Source organism: Capsicum annuum, chromosome 9, assembly GCF_002878395.1.
Source record: "Capsicum annuum cultivar UCD-10X-F1 chromosome 9, UCD10Xv1.1, whole genome shotgun sequence".
NCBI classification, from domain to species: Eukaryota; Viridiplantae; Streptophyta; class Magnoliopsida; order Solanales; family Solanaceae; genus Capsicum; species Capsicum annuum.
Window position 1 is genome coordinate 57,725,053 of NC_061119.1, and position 24,581 is coordinate 57,749,633.

General features: G+C 35.3%; 1 protein-coding gene across 1 annotated transcript; it reads right to left on the bottom strand.

Moving 5' to 3' along the window:
* Nucleotides 1-230: 230 nt before the first annotated feature.
* LOC107841532 lies at nucleotides 231-722 on the bottom strand. Its single transcript, XM_016685424.2, has one exon. It carries the CDS (start codon nucleotides 720-722, stop codon nucleotides 231-233), a length of 492 nt encoding a protein of 163 aa, XP_016540910.2.
* Nucleotides 723-24,581: the final 23,859 nt, after the last annotated feature.

A 24,581-nucleotide genomic window follows, 5' to 3' on the forward strand; every position in this document is an offset into this window, starting at 1 on the left:
TATCAAAATACATACAATGCTATGACTTACAAAAACACAAATTCATACAAGACTAACTACGATTTGTTGTTGTTACAAATGGTTCTCTTGTGCCCGGATTTTTTGCACAGTGAACACTTGTTCCTCCTCTTTGACTTGAAAGTCTCACCCACGCTCTTAACACATTTTCTTTTACTCCTTCCGAGCTTGGTCACCACGAGAGGTAGAATAATGTTCACGTCTATCAATTCTTATGGAACGCACCATTCAGACTCCAAAAAGACAACATTAATTGATTTTAAATACACAAGGAAGTACTCTTCCACTTTATACAGGGGCGAAGAGTAATCATAGGCTCTCAAACCATATTCTTCACTGTGCTTCGATCGCAAAGCAGCCATCATGTGATCGCATAGTACTTTAACCAGGTTAAACTTCCTGCAAGAACACCACCTTTTCGGTAGGTCAACTTTGGTCGTACAACTACTTCTAAACACAGGGTATTGCCTTTCGTCCCCGCTTATGTTCTCCACATAGAAGGAGTCGCCCTCGCTCATATTGTCTCTTAAGATCTTTTCGGCGGCGGGAATAAATTTGTTATCCTTATATTTGAGGACGTAGGCACGCCTCTCCCTGAATATTTCACTAAACCTCTTGGCAATCGAATTGAATATAGATGCCACGGGGTACTTCCTTTCGTCAATCAACATAGCATTCACCGACTCAGCAATATTTGTGGTCATCACATCAAACCTATTGCCTAGGAAATATGCCCTGCTCTATTTCTCAAAACCAAGTTCATGCTTGAGGAAAATGGCTCTCGGGACAGCAGTTCTTGAATTCCATAAAATGGTCGCTAAACTCCTAGGGAGAATATGTTTTTTCCGCATTGTAGAATAGTTAGAGGTGTTCTCTGCAATGGTGATATACCCAAATATTTTTACCTAGGTGTCTCATGCAGTACCCATGATGAGTATGGTTGTACGCCTTCACGATGCCGTTGGTGATGCTCTTGTGCCTATATGAGATAAAGAACAAATTTGGTCCATCGACCATAATAGACTTCAACTTCTCAATGAAGAGCATCCAAGATGCATCGTTCTCCTTATCAACGACGCAAAAGGCAATGGGATAAATATGGTTCTCCGTATCCTATGCAACCGTGCTTAGCAGCACGCCCTCGTACTTGCCGTATAAATGAGTGTCGTCGATCGCAATAACCTTCATCATGTGGGCAAATTCCCTAATACAAGGGCCCAATGATAAAAAGTAGTACATAAACCTACAATCGACCTTGTTCACCATGATGGAATAGGTAGTGGAAATATTAAGAGATCGATCATGTACGAAAAAATGGGCAGGTAGGAATACCCATGCTCCACTTTCCCTCGAACCATTTCCTTGGAAATCACACCCCCCAGCCAACATTTCCAATAGCTTGGTCTACTTTTTAAGTTCTTGAAAATGATCCTCCGAATCTCGCGTGTGTCCGGATCCTTTCCTTCAAAATTCATGATCACACACGGTGATGCAATGAGTTTAGATGAGATTTTCCTAAGGCATCGGGTGGCATATTCTACGCTGCAATTATGATTGCCGACGTATTTATAGATGATGAATCTGTCTGTGCATTCATACTTCTTCGCCGCAACATCCACCCGCAGCTAGGACAAACATATTTCCCCTTAAGGAATTTGGTGCAACTCTTCAACATAGCATAATCAAAATAATTTCTCATAGCTACTACGTCCAGCAATAATTTCAGCTCCTTTTTACTGCTAAATGTTTGATTTACCTAAAAATTAGTTCCGTCGGAGAAGGTATGGTTGGTTTGTGCTTCCAATTCGCACTCTTCTCCCTCATCTTCAGAGAAAATTAAATCTTCCAATTCCCTTTAATTATCTTCTGAATCTATTGGATGAGCATCCAAACTCTTATCTTAAAATGAATCATGTTCGTCGATTATCGACTGTGGTGGCGGGATTGTTTGAGACTCCGGAATGACATTTATCCTTAATAACGGCCTAGAGCCATCAGCAGCGATATTCGACATGTATAATTACACATGTCAATAATTATTTATGAACGTGGAATGTATTTTACCCTGCCCATTCATTACATAGCTAATCACAATGTTCTTTGGTTGGCATTCTAATTCTCCGCTCTCAATTACGCTTTGAACCATGTCGTTGTAGGATCCATTGCGACGCAGCGGGATGGGCACTGTCTCTTTTGTAGATGATTTCCACTTCCAAAAGTGAGAACCCTCCTCCCACGCATCCATATAACTATCACCCATGATAACTACCTCAATTACTAGCATAATAGACCACACAAATCGATAATAGATCAAGGTTTAGGTTTATAGATGGTCAATGACTGGTCGATCACTAGTATGAATACATCCGTATAAAGATGAAAATCGACTAATTTTCGATATAATCGTTGCCCTCCTAGTTCTGGGATGGACAAATGTATGTGTAGGATTTCTAAACTACTGAAATATATCTAATGACGAGGTATTGAGTGAATTTGAAAAGGTTTTTGAGCTAGTAGAAATGGTGAAAAAAATTATTTTTGCATTTTTTTCAAAATGGATGGAACAACAATGGAGGAAATGATGAAGAATGGAGATTTTCAGTTGTAATGAATAATTTTTCGTTGGAAAAGTGGTCGAAATAAAAAATAATTGGTGAAAAGGGGAGCTCCTATTGGTGGCTTCTTGGACAATTTTCTAAATTAAAATAAAAAATATGAAAAAATGATGAAAATATAAAAAAAGATGGGAAATATTAAATATTAAATGAATGAGGTGGGGGGACTAAAGTGTAAAATTTAAAACTTGTGTGATAGGTTTGTGTGTAAGAATGGATGATGTCATAAATGTGTCTAAACACCTAATTTTCTAAGACTTATGTCTAAATGCTAAAATAAGTTTTGAAAGTTTCTAAATGTCAAACTATACCAAGTATAAGCTATATTGCAAATCACTAATGAGAAAAGATGAAGTTACAACCATTAATGCGAAAAAGTTATTTATGATCAAACAACTTTATGTAATGTTCTTAGAGGTGATAAAATTAAGAGGTGCAATGACTTTGCTATATCATGGAGCCGCTCAAATTGACAGAAGACTTAACCAACTTATGTTTGTGGATAAAGACTATTAACATGCCACACACGAAGAATCAGATGATAAAAAAAGGTCAAATATGGTGTTAACTAACATAACAATGAATAATGGTGGTGACAATTGATGCAAGAGTAGCCTAAAACTTTTATATTATATGATTCATACTTTGGGATATGTGCAACATGTTGATTTTTCATAGTAACATCGATACTAAATTACCAGAAGCTTATAAGATACTATATTTTTCTCTGTATTTTAAAAATTTTATATTGACTTGTCGCTTTACGTCTAAATAGTACTTTTTCTTTTTATATTTATGGACTTTATTATACATTTTGTTTTGTTCAAGGACTTTACTTTGTCTTGATAGATCACCTGCATTAGATGCAGGAAAATAGATAGTGATTCAATGTCTTGAAGCGAAAATAGAAAGAAGTGTATTCAACGTTAGCACTTTGATTTACTATTTTAATATTTAGATACAACTGTTCAGCTCTAGCTAGCTCTTTCAAGTAGTACATATAATTCTTGGCCAGTAAATAGTAGATGCAATATAAAAAGGTGAAGAGAAGAAAAAAGAATGGAATATACTGATTTCGAAAATTTTTTTGTCTATTTATATGAACTTTTTGATTTTAATGGCTCTTATTCCCACTAAAGAGGTTGTTGTACGTCAAAACTTTCAACATAAAATAAAAAAAAGTGAAAGTACTTCATAATTTAATTGAGTTAGAACATCATTTTTAGCATTGTCTGACACAATCAAATTCAAGTTTGTTATTAATTGTCTGATTATGTCTCTCCTGTTGTCTTTCACAAATTAATGAAGTATCTTCAATCAAAAGAATTAGATATGTTTAGGTTTGAACCTATTCTCATTTCATAGATATATACAATTTTATACTACTTTTTCTATTTATCAAAAGTTTCCACAATTGTTCATTATTTATTGAATTCGAAAGATTAGATTAATTTTGAAGAAAAAGAAAAAAAATAGATTATTGATCTAGAATTGATGAAATTTTTATTTTGTTACTCCTCAAGTTCTTCACGATCATTATTTTATAAAAATAATAAAAATATGATATATTTAGAATAAATACATTGCTTGTTACTATTATTTTACTGAAATAGTAAAAATATCGTAAAACTTGCATGTTTATGTAATTCAAAATGACTTTTCACCGGGTATCTTATTATTACTGAATTTACCCGCTCGATCCATTGATTTCTCTTTATGTCAATCTAATCCTAATCCATATCTTACTTTTGCATGGATTTTAGGAGGGCTCTTGTTATATTTCTTCTCTAGTCTCACTTTAAGTACTCTTTCAGGTAATTTTATAGCTTTCATACCCATATTCTTAATTAGCAGGGAATGCCAATTATATTCTGTCAATCATTAAATATACTTTGCAAATATGAGAATTAAGTTAGTTTATCAAATACAAAAAGTGAATCCTCCATTACCAGTCATATATATAACATCAAATAAATTATTATCGTCTATCTTAGTGATCCTTCTGGTTGAAGTATCATAGGTATAAAGTAATTTTATAGTGATTTGCATCGCCTCTTTTACAGCTAAGACACTTGTAAACACAATGAACCTCTCAATCATCCTTTGATTAACTGATTTAAGTTTGTTTTACATAATTTTTTTCTAGATCACTAGTGTTGTATTAGTTATTTTGGTATAATCAGTACTCAAATATGTATGTCACACCAACTTTATACCATTGTCTATGATGACAAAGCAAAGTCCTAAAGGTTTATATTGTGAATCAACACATGTACATCCTACTGGTTTTCTACATTCTTATTCCTTCATATTTTTTTTTTATTTTATGATGTGTATTTCTTTATTTTTCCCCTTCTTCTACATTTGGGAAAAGCTAAAACAGTAATTCTTATTTGGGATTTTAAGAAAAAATATGAAATTTTTTTTGTTCTGATCATTCTACTGATTTTCTCAAACAAGTTGATATGCAAATCAACATTGTTGGTGTCTATGTTGTTCGAACTCTTTCAAACTATCACTGGATGTGTGTCCGATCCTTCAAAATTAATAGAATTTTGATTAATTCAACATGGTTGTGGTAATATATCTAAGAGTTTGAGCAACATAGTTTGGTGTAACCTTTTTTTATTTTTTCCTTCTAAAAATCACATTTTATATCATTATACATTTATTATTTGCAATTTATGATATGAAATAAGCAAAGTCACGGATTAATCAATCGTAGATTTTACAAGATACCTGAGAAACTTGTGAAATAGTAATCTACTTGTATGTAATTGATAGTTGAGATTCACACGTGTATAAGTTTCACAATATAAAGGCCTATGATGGAAAAATTTTCACTATAAACTGTGCGATTTATATGTGATATTACTTGATTCATAAAATTCTAACCATCTTGATGATTTTTTCAAATAGTTTTTCTTGGTATAACCCTTCTTTTCTATCAAAAAATAACATTTTTTCTTACTTGATAGGAAATAATCACAATAAAAAATCACTCAATTGTAGAGTTTACGGGATAACTGAATCCTGTTACTTGTCCTGATTGTGTTCTCATATCGTTCTAATTCTTTTAATTGTTGGAGATGATATGCACTTTTCTCAAATAAGGTAGGCATGAAAATGCTTCTAGATTGATACTTCTCATTTATTATGATATTGTACATTCCTTCTACTACCTTTTCTGAGTGTTAAAAAATCTTGTATGACCTTCTTGTTTATGCCTCCTTCGTTAGTACTACTTGTAAGCCTACCTAATATGATTTTTTCTACTCACAGTCAATACGGATCATGGAATATCTATGATGATCCTTCAGGTTATTTTTTATATTTCCACTTATTTTTTATCATTTAGAGCTTTTGCATAGCTATCCTAAGACATTTATAATTTGCTGGAACTGACAATTCGGTTATCTGACAGTTCATTTGATTTTTAAAGCCAATTTTTTTATTCTAAAGTCTTTGGAATATCAATTTTTAAAGCCGATTCTGACTGTTCCAACAAATTTGGAATATCAATTTTAGGCTAGGAGGAACCTTTGGTTTTGATTTTGAGATTTTCAAAGTCATTTCGGGCTATTGCTCTAAAGTTGATAAAAATGACACTTGAGTATAGGGAAGACTTTTTATCGAGATGACCTCAGATGAAAATTTTAACTAGGTCATTGAATCCAAAACATCAAATTTGATAGGGTAGCAAAGTCCATTTGCATATACGAGATTTCGAATAAATCTCGAGGAGTCGGTGGAGACTTGAAAAAATTCCACGTCTTCAGCTGGTGCACTCAGCTAGTGTATCTGCTAAAGCGGTCATTAGGCGCTTTAGCGGTCTGGCCTTCCTCAGTGAGTCGCTTTAGCGGTCTGGCCTTCCTCAGTGACAGCTAAAGCGCTTGTCTCATTAGCGTCGGCTAGTCTGCTTAAGCAGCTTGCCAGGCATCATAAGGGCCGCTTTAGTGATATTTGGGCGTTTTAGCAGTGGCCGTTTAAGTGGCCAAGTGTCTTCTTAAGCGATACCTGGAAGCTATTTAATGCCTCAATTAGCCTAATTTTCTTCCATTTTCACACAAGTTCAAGAGTGAAAAACCCTAGAAAGTGTGAAAACTTGGGAGACGCATTAATAGATAATTTAAGGGTATTTGTGAGCTTGAATTTCTCGATTCTTCTTTGAATTCTTGGTAAGTTTTTATTAAATTCATGGTTAATTTCTCAATTATTTTTTCAAATTTCTAGATTTTTGATGGGTTGATTTTAGCACAATTTGAGTTCGAAAGTTGCTCATTCTTGAGGGTTGATGTCTCTTGAGCATTGAGGGACGTGTTGATGATTTTGAAAGTATAGTACCGCAAGCGAGCCCACCATGAAATTTTTATGTAATTTTGAATTCAAAGCATAAAAATGCAATACGGGTACTGTTGTTCTCATTTTGATGAGTAGATTATCATTTTGATAGAGTGGCTTTGTCTGGAAGTTTCTCCGAAAGAAAAAATGATGATTTAACCAATTTTCATCCAGCATTCTTCGGCATCCAGGTAGGCTAGATTTAATTTCTCATAGATTGATCTAATTTTTAGTATATTTATGATAATGTGCTAGATAGGGGTTGGAAATTAGGTCTTGGAGACATAATTACTATAATTTAGATTATTTAGCCTATTGAGGAATCGTAAATTAGGCATAATGGATTTAGTTACTCATACTTTAGGTAAAATTGCTATCTTAGGGATAAATATGGCTTATTTAACATCAAAAAGTGAATTTAGATACCTTAGCCTAGTCCAGAATAGAATTTGCCTGAGGATGAATTTTGAAAATTAGAAGTGGACTCCTCCAACCCACCTTAGGCATAAGTTATCATTAGCTCCTTGTGGAATTTGCAGGTATGTTATACCATTTAAATTATATATCTAGGAGCTTGAAGATTGTGGATACATGATTCTTATGCTAGGTTAGTATTTGGGAGTTGATGCAAGTTCTGGTTCAAGTCCAGCGATTTTAGATTTTGAGTTTTGATTCAAGTATGATAATTAATTACATTAGTTCTGATTCAAGTTCATTAAATGATGATATGAGTTTCGATTCAAGTTTGCATTAAGAGTTATTTATGGTTGTTATGGAACCGAATAGAGTTCAATGATTATGGTATGGAGGAATTCGCTATTATGTTTTTGAGATACGATTACTTAGTATATTTCCATTTATTTCTCCTCCTTGTTTGCATCCTCCAGGCTTTTGGAGGACTGTGTTGGGTTATTTACTTTTCCACATTCACTGGCTTTTGGGGGACAGTTTGTAATGATAGTTATGTGTTCTTTTATGTTATTATTTTAGATTATCGATTTTTTATAGTATTTGGAGCATTATTTTATGTTTTCCCTCTTACCTTGACTTAGCTTATTTATCTTGCATTTTTATTATATTTATATTATGATTTAGCTTAGTCGGCCGATGATGATCACCGAGTACCCGTGGCTTTGGTACTCATACTACACTTCTAGATCTTTTTGGTACAGATTCGTATACTAGTTGCCGTTGTTAATGATGCAATCATGCTGATTTAAGTTCAGAAATAGGGTGCACTCTCAAAGTTAGAGTTTTTAATTTCTCCGTCTTCTACTTTTACTTAGTCTTTCATTATTTGAGACTAATGTATATTTGACTATTACAATACTCATATTTTTTTTGTTAGTGGCTCTTGTACCAACACTACTAGATTGGTAGATGTTATTGTTATCTTATCTATCTTTCATATTATTATTACCTGATTTATTGTTATAAGTCTTTACTTGAAAATTTTTCATATTTATGCCATTTTCCACTAGATTAGCCCATTACTTGTAGCTCCGGGCTAATATTTGACTTAACTATTGGTGGGATAAAGAAGATGCCATCATGGCTCATAAATTGGGTCGTGACACTATCAAGTTTTTCCTGAATGGATATAGATTATTGTATGAGGCTGGTAGTGAAACTTTTGAGAAGGTAATCATGAAAGTGTAGTAACTTAAAGCTCTATCCGCCAAACAAATCCTATATAGAAATCTTCAATTACTCAAACATGAAATTGTTCTTGACCTTTGAAATGCTTTAAAGCTAACGAATTAAACATATATCATCTGTAGAATTGCTAAGGCCTAACTATTTATAACTGATTTATTGGAGCTTTGATGATGAATGAAACGTGTTGATCCAGTTATTTCACTGATGCGACACAATCAAGAGTGCTGGATTAATGAAGTGACAAGGTGGTAAATTAGATAAAGTTTACCTAATCAACACGTGTGTGGATGATGAGATTGAGTTTGATTCCAATACTTGAAGATAAGAGAGATTAAGTTGAAGTAGGAGTTCTACCTCAACTAAGAGATCATCTTCAAGAAGGACTTTTAAGTCACAACAAATTCTGAAGAGTCAAGAGTTTCGCCTGAGATAAAAGTCATATCTTATGAAGGACTCTTCGGTGAGTTGTGGTTAGATAAAAGAAGTGACTTTCATAGTCACTTACGCACTTACAAAGACAAAGGTAGTTGAAAACTTGACTTGAAAGTTCTAAGGCTTGAAGAAACTAATAGCTAAACCTGTTCCTATTACTTAGAAGATAAGGTGTCTTAGATTTTATGCATTAGGTTGGTTCTTGAGTTGTATTGGTTATATAATTCTAATCTCAGTGAAGTATAAATTGAGTTAGGATCACTCTCTTCAAGTTGGAGAGCTTGAAGACTTAAGAACGTATACCTAAGGAGGTTTGTGTGTTTTGTAGAAGCATGAATTAAAGTTTATAATTCATAGATTACAAAATTCTTGTAATTTTCTATTGTTGAGGCTGAAAGTGTTTTAGTGAAGTTGGGATGAAATCCTGTAGAGGTACAGGTCGTGATTTTTAACACCTTTTTGATCCAGGTATTTTCCACGTAAAAATTACTGTCTCATTTACTTACTATTTTGGCATTAATGAAATACGTTTGGCAAACTGTTTTACTGATAGGCAACTATTAGGCTAAATTAAGTAAATCGATAGGTCAGGTACTCTAAAAGTGGTATTAGAGAGAGTTGTCTTAAATAAGGATAGAACTTAAGATAAGATCATCATGATGAATTTCGCACCATCTACTGGTCATAGTGAAAGGAAATCAACCACTCGACCCCCACTCTTTGGTGGCACCCACTTTATTCCATAGAAAGATTGAATGGAAATGTTCTTGCAAAGTAAAGATTATGAGTTGTGGGATCGAATTACTAATGGACCGACGATTCCTATGAAAATATCTGATGGAGAACTTGTTAAGAAAGTAAGAAGTGAGTTTACTACTGAGGATCTTACTGCATTAAATAAAAATACAAAGGCCAAGAATATTCTAGTGTGTGGACTAGGTCCTTTTGAATATAACAGGGTATCAAACTACAATACTGCCAAAGGGGTATAGGATGCCTTGGTGAATGCCTATGAAGGCACTGCTTAAGTGAGAAAATTCAGGATTGCCTACCTTTTCACTGAATATGAGGCTTTCAAGATGGGAGAAAATAAATCTTTGCATGAAATGATGACTAGATTGACCACCCTGATAAATGAGTTGACCTCCTTGGGAAAAGCAATCTCTACCGAGGAACAGGTGTAGAAGGTTTTAAGAGTTCTTCCCAAGTCCAAATGGGATGTCAAGGTCATAGAAATTAGAGAGGCAACTGATCTTATTAGGACGTCCTTGGATGAGCTTGTTAGTAATCTGAAGACTTATGAAATACAATTAGATGAAGTCAAGAAATAGGAAGTAATTATTGAGAAATCTCTTACCCTGAAGGCAACTGAAAGTGATGAGGAGTTTGAAGTGAGTAAGGAACAAGTTGCCTTCATCTCAAAGAACTTCAGTAAATTCTTAAAAAAGAACAAAGAAACAAGTATCAAAAAACGTTCCAATGACAACCTTGTTGGCTATTATAAATATGGGAAGACTGGTCATCTAATTAGAGATTGTCTTCATAGGAAAGTTGATGCAGAAAGAAGATAGAAGAAATAAAGTTAAAAAAGAAAACAAAGAAAAAGAAAAAGTAAGAATATATTATGATGGCAACTTGGGGATCAAACTCAAAAGAATCAAATGATGAAGAGATTGATGAAACTTCTCTTATAGCAATTAAAGATTCAGACCTGGAGGAAAAAGAAGATTCAGCCTCTAAGATAATTATTCTGTACACTTGTTCTAAAAAAAAAGCGTATCATCTTAATGAGTGCTTTAGTTGATGATTTCCAAGAATTAACTACTATAGTTGGAGTAACTGGTAAAGTTGCTGCCATATGACCAGGAGGTCACGAGTTCAAGACTTGGAAACAGTCTCTGGCAGAAATGCAAGGTAAGGCTACGTAGATACGCCCTTGTGGTGGGGACCTTCCCCGGACACACGCATAGCGGTAGCTTTAGTGCATCGGGCTGCCCTTTTTTTTAACCTCTGATAGGGATGGAATATTTAGCAATCTTGTAAGCTTGAAGTTTGATTATATTGATCTTAAGACCAGTAAGAACACTGTTATAAAGAAGAATAGCACTCTTAAGGAACAAGTAAGTAAAACTGATTCTTCTAACCTCACACTAAAATCCAAAGTCTTAAAACTAACTCTCTCAGAGAAAGGAAAAAGGGTCAAGAGTGAAGAAAAAAAGAACCGAGTCTGAATTGATAAAGGTCAAACATGAATAGTTTTCTGAAAAGGAAAAGGTGAGTATCTTAAGTCAAGAAGTTTCCAAATTAAAATTTGACCTTAAAAGAGCAAATAGGTGGACAAAATCCTCAAGAATTGTCCATCAATTAAGTTAAAAAACCCATAATGAAAAGGTTGGATTGGTGTTTTACAAAAGTTCTACTGCTACCAAGGAGTTGTGCTATATATGTGGAAATTTAGGACATCCAACAATTGAATATCCAGTTGCTGCAAAAAGTAGATCTAAAAGCACAAGCCTAGAAAAGAAATTTGAATCCATGTTAGCACAGACTAATAGGAAGAAAAAAAACCAGTTAGAGGAACATGTCGCACAACCTGTTGCCTTGATAGACCAAAAGAAATCTTATTGATCCATTTACTCATAAGAAAGGACCCAAGCTTATCTTGGTTTCTAAATCTAACCCCTAATTTTTCTTGCAGGTGAGAGTGAATGGAAGCAAGAAGCATTGGTCTTAGATAGTGCTTGCTCATGACACATGAATGGTGAAGAAAAAAATTCCTTTCACTCTCTAAAATAGTTGGATGGGAATTATCATGTTGTGATGGAAAAAAGGGTATTGTTAATGGAATTGGAAATATTGGCACATCTGAATCAAGAGCACTGGAAGAGTTTACCTTGTTGAAGGATTGAAGCATAACCTGCTCAACATATCACAATAATGTGATAAATATAATAAGGTATTTTTTACTTTTGCAGGTTGTAAGGTAAAAAAGATGGATACCAAGGAAATTATGCTCATTGCAAGAAAATACAAGAATGTGTATCAAGTTGATATCATGAGCATGCCTGGAACAAGCCTGACCTGTTTAAGTGCTATTAAAAATGATCTCCTCCTTTGGCATAAAAGTCTTGTACATGCAAGTCTAAAGCAATTAAACAAACTAAATTCTAAGGACATGGTAATGGGATTGCCCAAAACTAAGTTTAAAAAAGATAAAGTTTGTAGTGATTGTGTAAGGGGAAAGCATGTAAGATCTTCATTCAAACCCAAGAACCATTTCAGTACAACCAAGTGCCTTGACCTAGTCCATATGGATCTTTGTAGACCAATGAGAGTTCAAAGTAAAGGTGGTAAAATATATGTTTTTGTAGTTGTTGATGACTATTCTAGGTTTACCTAAATATTGTTCTTAGCTTCCAAAAAAGATATTTTGATGTCTTTTCTATATTCATTAAGAAAATGAAAAAAAACTAGGTACTTCTCTAATTTTCATTAGATCTGACCATGACACTAAATTTGAAAAGGCAAAGTTCTTGGAATTTTATTCCATAAATGGTATAGATCATAATTTCTTTGCTTTTAGAACACCTCAGAAAAATGGAGTAGTAGAAAGGAAAAATAAGACTTTGGAAGATATGTCTAGAACAATGATGCCTGCCGGAAATCTTGCAAAACATATTTGGGTTAAGGCCATAAATACTGCTGGATACATTGTCAATAGGTGTATGATTAAGCCTATTCTTGAAAAGACTCCCTATGAGTTATTAAAAGGAATAAAACCAAATATTTCTCATCTTAGAACCTTTGATTTGAAATGTTTAATTCATAATAATGAAAAAAATAATTTGAAAAAATTTGATGCTAGAAGTGATAAGGGAATCTTTCTAGGATATTCTTATGGTATCAAAGCATATAGGGCCTTAAATAAAAGAACAAAATGTGTTGAAGAAAGTGTGCATGTATTTTTTTATGAATCCTGTGCTGACACTAACATATAGGAAGAAAGTGGAACTAAAGAACAAGTTAAAGAACATGTTATACAACCTGGTCCATCGACAGGGGGAACTGAACTTAGAGGCACTTCAATAGGGAAAACTAAACTTGGAGGCACTCTGATAAGGGGAATTGAACCACCAACAACTCATAAGGATTAGTTCCAAAAGATAGGGGTCTCATCCAATTGAAAATCTTCTTACTGATCTCACTTGAGGCATCACTACTAAACTTGGATTAAAGAACATGTGTGCATTCAAGGCTTTTCTATCAAAGATTGAGCCAAAAAAAAGATGGATGAAGCACTTCTTGATGTGAATTGGGTCATTACGATATAAGAAGAGCTTATCCATTTTAAAAGAAGTAAGGTTTGGCACTTAATTCTACCTCTACAAGACAGAACTGTGATTGGAACTAAGTGGGTGTACAAAAATAAGGTTGATGAACATGGAACAGTTACAAGGAACAAGGCAAGGTCGGTGGTCCAAGGATACAATCTAGAGGAAGGCATAGACTATGATGAGACTTTTACTTTTATGGCAAGACTTGAAGCAATCAAACTTCTTGTTTCATTTGCAGCCTATAAAGAATTCTCTTTATCCAATGAACGTAAAGAATGCCTTCGAAGATGGGTATCTGAAGAAGGAAATTTATGTGAAACAACCCCCTGGGTTTGAATGTGAGGAATTTCATAATTACGTGTACAAGCTTGACATGACTTTGTATGGACTAAAATAGGGCCAAGGGCTTGGTATAAAAGATTGTTAAAATTTCTTTTGGAACATGGACATACAAGAGGTAAAATTGACAACACTCTCTTCTTAAAGACTAATGGAAAAGATTTATTAATTGTGAAAGTTTATGTAGATGACATTATTTTTGGCTTTACAAATGTCAACATGACTTATGAATTTGCAAAACTCATGAGTAGTGAGTTTGAGATAAGCATGATGGGGGAACTTAAATTTTTCTTAGGCTAGCAAATAAAACAAACAACTGCTGGAACAATGATTCATCAACAAAAGTATACAAATAAATTTCTCAAAAGATTCTCTATGGAGGAAGCAAAAGAGATAAGCACTCTAATTGCCACTACCATAAAACTACATATGAATGAAGTAGGTCCATCTATGGAACAAAAGCTATATAAAGTCATGATTGGGTCACTTCTGTATCTCACGACTAGCAGACTTGACATTGTTTTTAGTGTGGGAATATGTGCAAGATTCTAAAAAGATCCAAAGGACTCTCACCTGAAGTTAGTTAAGAGAATCTTGAGGTATCTCAAAGGAACTACTGACTTAGGTCTGTAGTATCTAGTGGATAGGAAAATCACCACAAGTAAGGCACACTTTTTTGGATCGTTTCTGATCTCTTGGTCCACTAAGAAATAAAACTCAGTAGCATTGTCTACTGTTGAGGTTGAGTATGTTGTTGTTGGATCATGTTGTGCTCAATTATTATAGCTTAAACAACAACTCTTAGATTTTCGTATAGACATTGGTTGTGTTCCTATTTTTTTGTGATAATACAAGTGACATTAATATTGCAAAAAGTCATGTGCAACACAAAAGAACTAAGCATATTGATATAAGGCATCATTTTCTTAAGGACAATATAGAAAAAGGTCTTGTTTCTTTAATATTTTGATCTATTGAAGAACAAATTCAAATATTTTTACCAAAGCCTTATGTAGGGAAAACTTTGAAAATGACATATTAGACATGGAGATGATTAAAATTGTATAAATCACCCTCAATGATTGGCTAGAAAATTACTTTTAATTGTTAATTAGTAGCAATTTTGTTAACCTACTCAATCTTGCACATTTAGTTGTGTGTCTCAATTCTAGTTCCTAACAATTTCTTATATTATGTATATCTTCATTGTAGATTTTAGAAGACAATTGAGCTAAACTAAGATGTCTATGCAAACACTCCCAAAGGTATGTTTTCACATGTCTTCAGTTGCTCCAAATTGAATTGTAACACATGAGTATATTTGTTTCCTATATTTAATAAATCTCACATTTCTTATAACAACCAATTTTTGAAAAGTCCTTTCCCATTAAAATGCTGACATCGACGTCATGTTAAATTCAAGTAACCAAGTTCTATTGGGTCTCCATTGAAGAAAATACTTCCACTTCTCACAAAATTAGTTTTAATTCTAATTTTATTTAAAACCCTACTCCTTTGGTTGAAACTCATCAATTACTCAAGATTTTTGTTCTTCCCATCATTCTTTTTCTTACACTAAAAATGGGTTCCTCTACATCTCTCTCTACTTTATCCTCTAAAAAAAATCCAGAATCTCCTGCATCCTCTTTAATGGCACTAGTCTCGGTTGAAACCACTATTCTCAATATCCCTTCTGTTCCTACAATTAAGCTATACGACTTTGCTCCTTGGAATGAGTTCAAGTCATGCTAGATTTATTTAAGAAACCTTTATTTGAACAATTTCAAGATATTGTTCCTCCATAAACTTTATCTACTAAAGAACTAATTTCCTCAGACAAAATTCCTAAAAGGGCTAGATTTAGACTTAGAAAATTATCTGGAGCCCCAATTTTTGTACTTGAAAATGAAGTTCTTGAGGAACACATCATTTTTTTGTTCCATAAAGAACTCTCCATACTCATAATTGCAAAAGACAAGAAGATGCTATCCTTAAGAAGGCTTTAAGAGCTAGCAAAAATAAATGTCTCACTCCTTCTGGGTCTAAATCCTCAAAGGCCACCTTATCTGACCCCGGTGATAACTTGGTTCTAAGTCAGGTTCATCATAGGAAAAAGGTTTAAAATATTATTCCCAAACCATCTTCTTTTTACTCCACTAGCTTTTCTTCATTATCCAAACCACCTTCTAAGAAAGCTTCTCGATCTACATCAAAATCCTCAGAAAAGTTTAAACCCTCTTCTTATACTCCAAAGAAACATGTAATTCGACCTACTCCATACATCCCTCACTCTCTTTCTCACAGTACTACTCCTGTTGAGTCTCCTTCTCTGTCCCTTGATCACATTCTTAAATTTCAGAAACAAAAGGTAGTAAGAGGACATGTTGTCACTGGGTTTAGAGGATCTGAAATGGACATACTCCTTATCAAACTAGCTTCACAAGTATGGTCAACACTTTTCCTTTAAGGCACCACCCAATGAAAATTGGCTAAAAAAAAGGTAACTGAGTTTTACATAAATGAGAACTTTGATGGGTCTGTCTTTATCTCTATAGTCTTAGGGGTTTAGATTAAGCTTACTTGTCATGATTTGGCTCATATTCTGGGTATTCATTCAAGGGGATACAGCTACTATGTGAAATATGTGTGGCCTTCCCTTCATAATTTGCCTGCAACTCTTGAAAGCACAAGAAAATTCTCAAGCCAGCCTATTCTTGCCCACTATAGGTGAGTTAAAAAATGTGAAATGTCTCCCCTACATTAAATTTACTTTGATGTAGTGTAGAAAATCATTCTTTAAAGATAGGAGAGAAGAACTAAAGCCAACTACTTAGATATGGGATTGATGGAGCTTCTTGATTCTAAGTTCAAAATTAGCCTTCCTACTCTAAACTTGAAACACATGAATCATGTGTTCCATCAAGATAAAAATGGTCACTTTTGGCATATAGTTTTTGTCTTGCTAATATTTTTAAAGAGTTTGGTGTTTCCATTCCTGTATGGGAATATCAAACTACAAAAGATGTTCTTGGTAGAGTTCATTACTTTTCTCTCCCTGAATCCATGCACAGTGCAAATACTCTCTTTTAAAGGGCCTAAATTGCAGGCTGACCATGCCCAAGAAACTACAAATATCAGGGCCAAAATTGTTGAGTTCGAGAACTTGCTCAGGAAATAACTTCTCATGTTGCTATCCCTTGATTGACTCAGCTCATTTAACCTATTACCTCTGCAACTTAGTGTCCTTCTACTAGTCCCTTATAATTCTTGTTTTTTGTCTTTCTACTAAAGCTCAATTGTGGTTCTCTTTTTTTGGTATGTTGCTTATACATGTGTTGCTCATATCTTGTAAATTAATGCAATGGAATCCTTATTTACTCAAATGTTGTCTATTACTGCTTTATTTGTTGCATTTTAATATCAATTTCTACGTTCTGATTGTCTTGATGATAGCCCAGTGGCCATGAGTAGTTTAAAACCCATTTTTATCTTCTAATTAATATTATGCTTTTAAATGATGCCAAAAGGGGGAAAATCATAGGGATTGTGTAATACTTATGGCCCAACAGTCTAATTTGTTTCATTCTAGTATCTTTTGCATAGGTGTTTTAGGTAAAATATGGATGTCAAAAGGCAGTGGTTTGTCATCATCAGTAAGGGAGAATTTGTTAGAGCTTTGAAGTTTTAATGAATGATAAAATAATTGAAATATATTGATCTAGTTGTTCCATTGATGTGACATAATCAAGAGTGAAAGTTTGCTAAAGTTCACTGGGTTATAAAAAAACAAGAGTGTTGAATTAAGAAAGTGGACAAGGTGGTAAATTTGATAACTTTTACCTAATCAACACTTGTGTGCATTGAAACACTCTGGGTTTCTGGCCTTAGAAAATTTCCTGGATTTTTGGTCTCTGAGAGAATACGACTAGGGGAAATAAATTGTACACTGGGACACGAGTAGTATGGGTTAGTCGTATGACAACCAATGTTGGTTGGTGGGTTGGATTTAGTTTCTGGAACTGATACGACTTGGGTGGTATAGGCCGTATCGGTGGATATGAGTCATTTGGTTGGATCTTTTTTTCACCTAAATCTTAGACTTTATAGACAATTTGATCTGTGTACGAGTGACTCATCATGAGCCCTAAGACAGAGTACGAGTCGTATGATGGGCAGTGTTCAATCATTTTTAGATTTTATTCTATCAGTGGTATGAATTATGGGTACCAGTCGTATGCATGAATACGGCATGGTATAGGGTGAGTGTTACCTTGGACAGTGTTGGGTCAAAGGGAGGTGGCCTTGGATACAAGTGGTTGGTACCACTTATATTAGAGGGTATGACTGATATGGATAGTCGTATCCCTCTGACGCTATTTTGTTGTAGTTTAAGTGAGGGCAATTGGGACATTTCCCCACTTAATCTAATAAGGCCCCACGACTTTTAACTCACTTGGAAGGTTATCTTCCCTATTATTCTATTCATTAACACTTAGAAAAACACTCTTTATTCCTCTCTAAAGTTCTTGGGCAAAGGAAGCTAGGGTTTCATCTTAAGGATTAATTTGGGGCTTTTGTTGGTGATTTTTCTCCATCATCCTCTTCATTTAAGGCATGTTATCTTCCCTCATTGTTAGTTCCAAGAAAGTCATAGTTTTATACAATGTTTTCATAGTTTGATTATTGTATGGATTTGTGTTTTCAAATATAATTTGGTGGTTTTGGTTATAAATGATTGGTTATGGTTTTCCCATATTTTAATTATGCTTTTATATGGTTTAATGATGGTTTTGGATAATTGGTTGCATTAGAATGGTTCTTTGGTAATTGGCTTTGATTTTGGAAATACTATGCCCCCAATATGTTTGATAAAATGCCTATGAAAATGCTTTCACAACATTGATGGATTTCAATGGAACTTATGCATGGTTTAAACTTGGTAGGGGAGCCCTTAATGATATAAATAGTTTAAATGGTTTTGGAATGGGTTTGGTGGTAATGATTTGGTTAATTAAACATCCTTGTGGGGTACAAGGAAATTCCCTAAGCAAACATAGTTATTGAACAACTTGTGGGGTACAAAGGATTCCCCCAAACTAATGATAGAATACTTATGGGGTACATAGGACTCCCCTAAGATATCTCAAAAATATGATCTATGGGTACAGGGACTCCCTTGATCTCTAAAAGGTTTGGCTAGGGATAATACTTGCAAGTTATAGTCGATATGATAATACCACTACTAATAGCCCTTGATAATAATAATAGAATAATGGTCTTGTTGGAAATGATTTTAATTGGGAAATAATGGTAGTGTGTGATAGCTAATCGCCAAGTTGGGAGTTCAATGAACGAACACTGAAAACTCATATTTGCCGACCAGAGAGGTAGGGCATGGTGACCCTTATATTATACTATGAGGTACATGAGAATCATCTAAGTACACTGTACATATGTATCATGGAGAGTGAGGGCACTTGGGAATCCCTTACTCTTTTGGTATCTCTGGTTCGTGCGGCTACATGCATTGGGGCATGTTTAGGGGGTTACACTCACCCATATAGACCGTGGGTGGTTTCGGATGATTAAGCTACACATACCTAGTTTAATGGTTTTCAAATATATGCTAAACTCAGTTCCCTTTTCTAGCATGGTTATATATATATATATATATATCTGTATGGTTTGTATGCATATGGTTGATTTATTTGGCTTTTTTAAATGGTATTATTTATCCTTTTCTTGAGTTTATGCTAGCGTTTACCCACTAACCCATCTTCGGGTGGTAGTATCCCCGCACGATGCAGGAACCTTCCATCCTACTCTCCTGCATAGTGATCAAACTTCAGAATCAACTTTTGGATTGAAGTGGTGAGCTTCTATCTTTCCTGAAGGCTTCATTTCATGGATGTTATTTCATACTTTAGTTTATTTATGGATATTGGTTTTGGATATGGTTAGGGCATGTCCCAACCAGATATTGGTTATCTTTTGGTTAGAGGCTTTTGTGGAACTACTATGGGTTGGCATAGGCGGGATTACTATTGGTGTCATCCTTAGTATTGACATTGGTATTGAGGCTGATACCATTGGATGAAATTTCTCACTGTTCCATCCTCTTTTATTTTTGGATTATATTTACTTATTATGGAACTCATATGGATATGGTTTTGGTTTATTATTTGGTTTGCTATTGGTTTTCGGTTAGGTATCGTATGGTTGGACTCGTTTGGGCAGTCATAGATATATACCCATCCCAAAGTCTTGGATTATGTAACAATGTTATCTTGTTATATGTTCGGAATTCCTCTAACTCAAAATATGCGTAGGTTGGTTGTATTGGATAATGGGGGTGGTCCCTAGTCCCGATTGGACTTGGGATGCCCATTATGACTAGGCCCCCAGCCGGGTCATGTCAAATTGATATCATAGCCTTAGGTTAATAGTTAATTGGGATTCCACAAAGCCGTTTCTAGTAGTCTCTTTTAGGGGTGTGTAGTGGCGCTACATTCATAAGAGAGAGGCTACAAGGCATTTAGAAATGTTTCACTTTCTTGGTATTCTATTTTTAAGCTTGTAGTCTAAGTCTTGCAATTTTCTCTAATCCTTGTTTGTTCGCTTTTTAGATCAAGCCTCGACAATTTGGAACACAAAAATTCTTCTATCCTATATGGGGACGATGTTGTTGGGATACGCCCTACACCTGGAGTTCACACTCGATCTCAAGGTCCTATCCCTGATTGTTCTGAAGTTTCCCCGATTGGTACTAGTCCTCCTCAAGGTGAGGTGATTAATGCAGAATTTTGCTAATTAATTCATGTTATTGCTCAGTTGGTTGCTTTTCAAGCTAAGCGGCATGCATTTGGTGTTTTATTTGATGAGGCCACAAGGGTTGTCCTATTTATAAAGATGAATCCTTCTACTTTTACCGGAGTAAAGGTGAAGGAGGATCCTCAGGATTTCTTGGATGAATTGGAGAAAATCTTTAGGGTGATATAGGCCACAAATATAGAAGGGTTAAACTTTACAGCTTATCAGCTCAAGAATATTACATACCAATAGTATGAGGAGTGGGATAGGGATAGAGGTGATGTTGAGAAGTTGTCCTTATGGGAGGTCTTTTATAATGCTTTTCTGGGCCGTTTATTTCCTGAGGAGCTGAGGAAAGCAATGATGAAGGAGTTTATGAATCTTAAGCAGGGAAAATGTCTGTCAAGGAATATGCCTTGAAGCTCCATTAACTATCAAGGTATGCTCCGAACTTAGTGTCTAATATGAGAGTAAGGATGAGAAAGTTCACTTCTGGGCAATCTCAGGATTTGATCCTTGAAAGCAAGAAAGCTTTACTGATTAAGGATATGGATATTCTTAGGTTGGTTATCCACATATAGTAGGTGGATAATAGAAAGAGAAAACAGGCGGAGTTTGGGGAAATGTAGAGTAAGAAGAGCAAGTACTCTGAGCAGGGTGGTGCTTAGCAGCAGGGTGGTCGGGATGGCAGGAAATGGCCGAAGAAAAATTAAGGAAGTTCTTGTTCCTTTTCTACTGCTAGCACTCCTTACCCAAAAAAGTCAGGTGACTGGTGTACGCAAGGTGGTAATAATTTCTGGGTACAAGATGCCCAATCTTAGATGAGTGGGGCATAGTTGGCTTTTTATGTCCTCTTTGCCAGTTTTTTGGTCGTCTTCATCAGGGCTTTTGTGAAGAAAGAAGGCACATATGTTTTAAGTGTGGCTAGCTAGGCCATATGCTCAAGAATTTTCTAATTAGTAAGGGTTCTTTGGGAGCGGTCAAAGCTTCGATTTCTTTATCTTCTGCTCCTACGCCTAGTGGTGTGGCTTCGGCGTATGCTCTTATTTTTAATATCAGTACTAGCCGTAATAAGTTGTATACTATTACATCTCGATAGGAATCTGAGGCATAACCTGATGTCATTACTGGTATGTTATAACTTTTTTCTCGTGACGTGTATTGTCTTCTTAATCAGGGATCTACTCTTTCCTATGTGACCTTACATGTGGTTGTATATTTTGGTTTTGATCCTGAGGTTGTTTTGAATCCTTTTTTTATTTCTACCCTGATAGGTGACTCAGTCATTGCTAAAAGAGTCTAAGGGAGGTGTGGTATCTGTTGGTAGCAAGCAAACCTTGGTAGACTTATTTGAGTTGTATATGGTGGAATTTGATGTTATTATGGGGATGGATTGGTTACACTCTTGTTATATGTCCTTAGATTGCCAGGCCCCTAAGGTTGACTTTAGGTTCCCTGGTGAACCAGTTATAGAGTGGGAGGGTTGTTCCCTAGCTCATAGGGGAGGTTTATTTCCTAGCTTAGAGCTCGGAGATTAATCTCCAAAGGGTGTCTTTATCACTTGGTCTGAGTTAAAGATTTTAACTCGAAGGGTCCTTCTTTTCACTTGGCTCCGGTGGTAAGTGAGTTTCCTGAGGTCTTTTTGGATGATCTTCCTAAAGTTCCTCTGGATAGAGAAATTGAGTTTGGTATTGATTTGGTTCTGGACACTCATCCAATATCTGTTTCTCCTTAGAGAATGGCTCCGACTGAGTTGAGGGAACTTAAGAAGAACCTTAAGGATTTTTTGGATAAGGGTTTTATTTGTCCTAGTGTATCCCCGTGGGGTGCACCGATTTTGTTCATGAGAAAGAAGGATAGTTCCCTTAGGATGTGCATTGGTTATCGGCAGTTGAATAAGGTAACAATCAAGAATAAGTATCTATTTCCGAGGTTAAATGACTTGTTTGATCAGTTGCAAGGTGCCAAGTTCTTTTCTGAGATAAATCTTCGGTCTGGGTATCATCGGCTTAAGATAAGGGAGGAGGATATCCCTAAGATAATTTTTCGTACTTACTATGGGCACTTTGAGTTCTTGGTTATGTCATTTGGCTTGAGTAATGCCCCAGTGGCATTTATGGATTTGATGAACAAGGTTTTCAGGCAGTTCTTAGATCTTTTTGTCATTGTATTTATTAATGACATCTTGGTGTATTCTACAAGTAAGGTGGATCATTTCAACCACCTCCGTGTGGTGTTGCAGATCTTAAAAAAGCAACAGTTGTATGCCAAGTTCTCCAAGTGTAAGTTTTCATTGAATGCTATGACTTTTATTGGTCATATTATTTCTAGTGAGGGAATCATGATGGATCCTCAAAAGGTGGTTATGGTTAAAAGGTGTCCTAAACCCGCAACTCCAATCGATATTCAGAGCATCTTGGGTTTGGCCGGGTATTATAAGCGGTTTGTGAAAAGCTTTACAATGATAGCTGCTCCTTTAACTAAACTCAAGAGAAGGTAAAGTTCTGTTGGTCGAAAATGTGTGAAGGGAGTCTTGAGAAGCTTAAGAATAAGCTGACTTCAGCTGTAGTTTTGACCTCGCTGGAGATATATTGGTGGAATGGTATGAAAAGGGATGTGGCTAATTTTGTAGCCAAGTGCATGGTGAGCCAACAAGTCAAAGTTGAGCACATGAGGCCTGGCAGGTTATATCAAGAAATTGAGTTACCCTAATAGAAATGGGAGGTAATCAACATGGATTTCATTATCAGTCTTCCTCGGTCTCAAAACCAATTTGATTCAATTTGGGTCATCGTGGATAAGATGACAAAGTTTGCTAACTTTTTGCCTTTGGGGACTACTTTTTTGGTGGAGGACTATACGAAGTTGTATTTTCAGGAGATAGTAAAGCTGCATGGGGTACATGTTTCGATTATCTCTGGTTGTGGTACGCAATTTTCTCTCATTTCTGGCAGTCTTTTCAGAAGGGATTGGATACTAGGGTGAGTTTAAGTATTGCTTTTCATAATCAGAAGGATGGATAAGCAAAAAAAACTATTCAGACATTAGAGGATATATTTCGGGCATGTATGATCGACTATGGTGGAAGTTGGGTTGAGCATCTACATTTGGTAGAGTTTACTTACAACAATAGCTATCATTCTAGTATTGGAATGGCCCTTTTTGAGGCATTGTATGATTGGAGGTGTAGATCTCCTATTGGTTGGTTCAAGCTTAGTGAGACGGGTATGTTCGGTCAAAATTTGATTTATCAGGCTATGGAAAAGGTAAAGGTAATTCGGAAAAGTCTTAAGGCATCCCAAAGTAGCCAAACGTCCTATGCGGATGTAAGATGTAGAGACTTGGAGTTTGAGGTTGGGGATAAGGTATTCCTAAAGGTATCTCCCATGAAGGGAGTAATGCAGTTTGGTAGGAAAAGAAAGCTCAGTCTCTGATTTATCGGTCCTTATGCGATTTTGTGGAGGGTTAGTAATGTGGTTTATGAATTAGAGTTGCCTTCTGGTTTGAGCTCCATTCATATGGTATTTCATGTATTTATATTGAGGAAGTGTCTTGGTGATCCTTCTTTGGTGGTTCCTTTAAAGGACTTGGGTATCTCGAATTCTCTATCTTATAAAGAGGTTCCAATCGAGATTTGGATAGGTAGGTTCATCAGTTACAGACTAAGGATGTAGCCTTGGTTAAGGTTCTATGGTGGAACCACAAAGTGGAAGAGGATACAGGGGAAGCGGAGAAGGACACAAAATTCAAGTATATGATTTGTTTTATACTCCTGGGATACGTGCGAAAGGTGTGTATTCTTCAACATACTTTTGTTTTCAAACTTTGTTAAAGAAAATATTAATATCTCTGCATCTTTGTTTTCTAATTCAATTAAATTGGATTGATATTTGATAATGCAAATGAATAGTGCTTGTGGTTACCCAACCTTGTCCGCCATTCAGGGAAGAATGTTCCAAATGGGGGAGACTGAAACACCATGGGTTTTTGGTCTTAGAAAATTTCCTAGATTTCAGGTCTCTAGACAGGATAA

Excerpts from the sequence above, each read along its gene's own strand:
- LOC107841532 (XM_016685424.2), bottom strand. The coding sequence starts at position 722 with ATGACCACAAATATTGCTGAGTCGGTGAATGCTATGTTGATTGACGAA.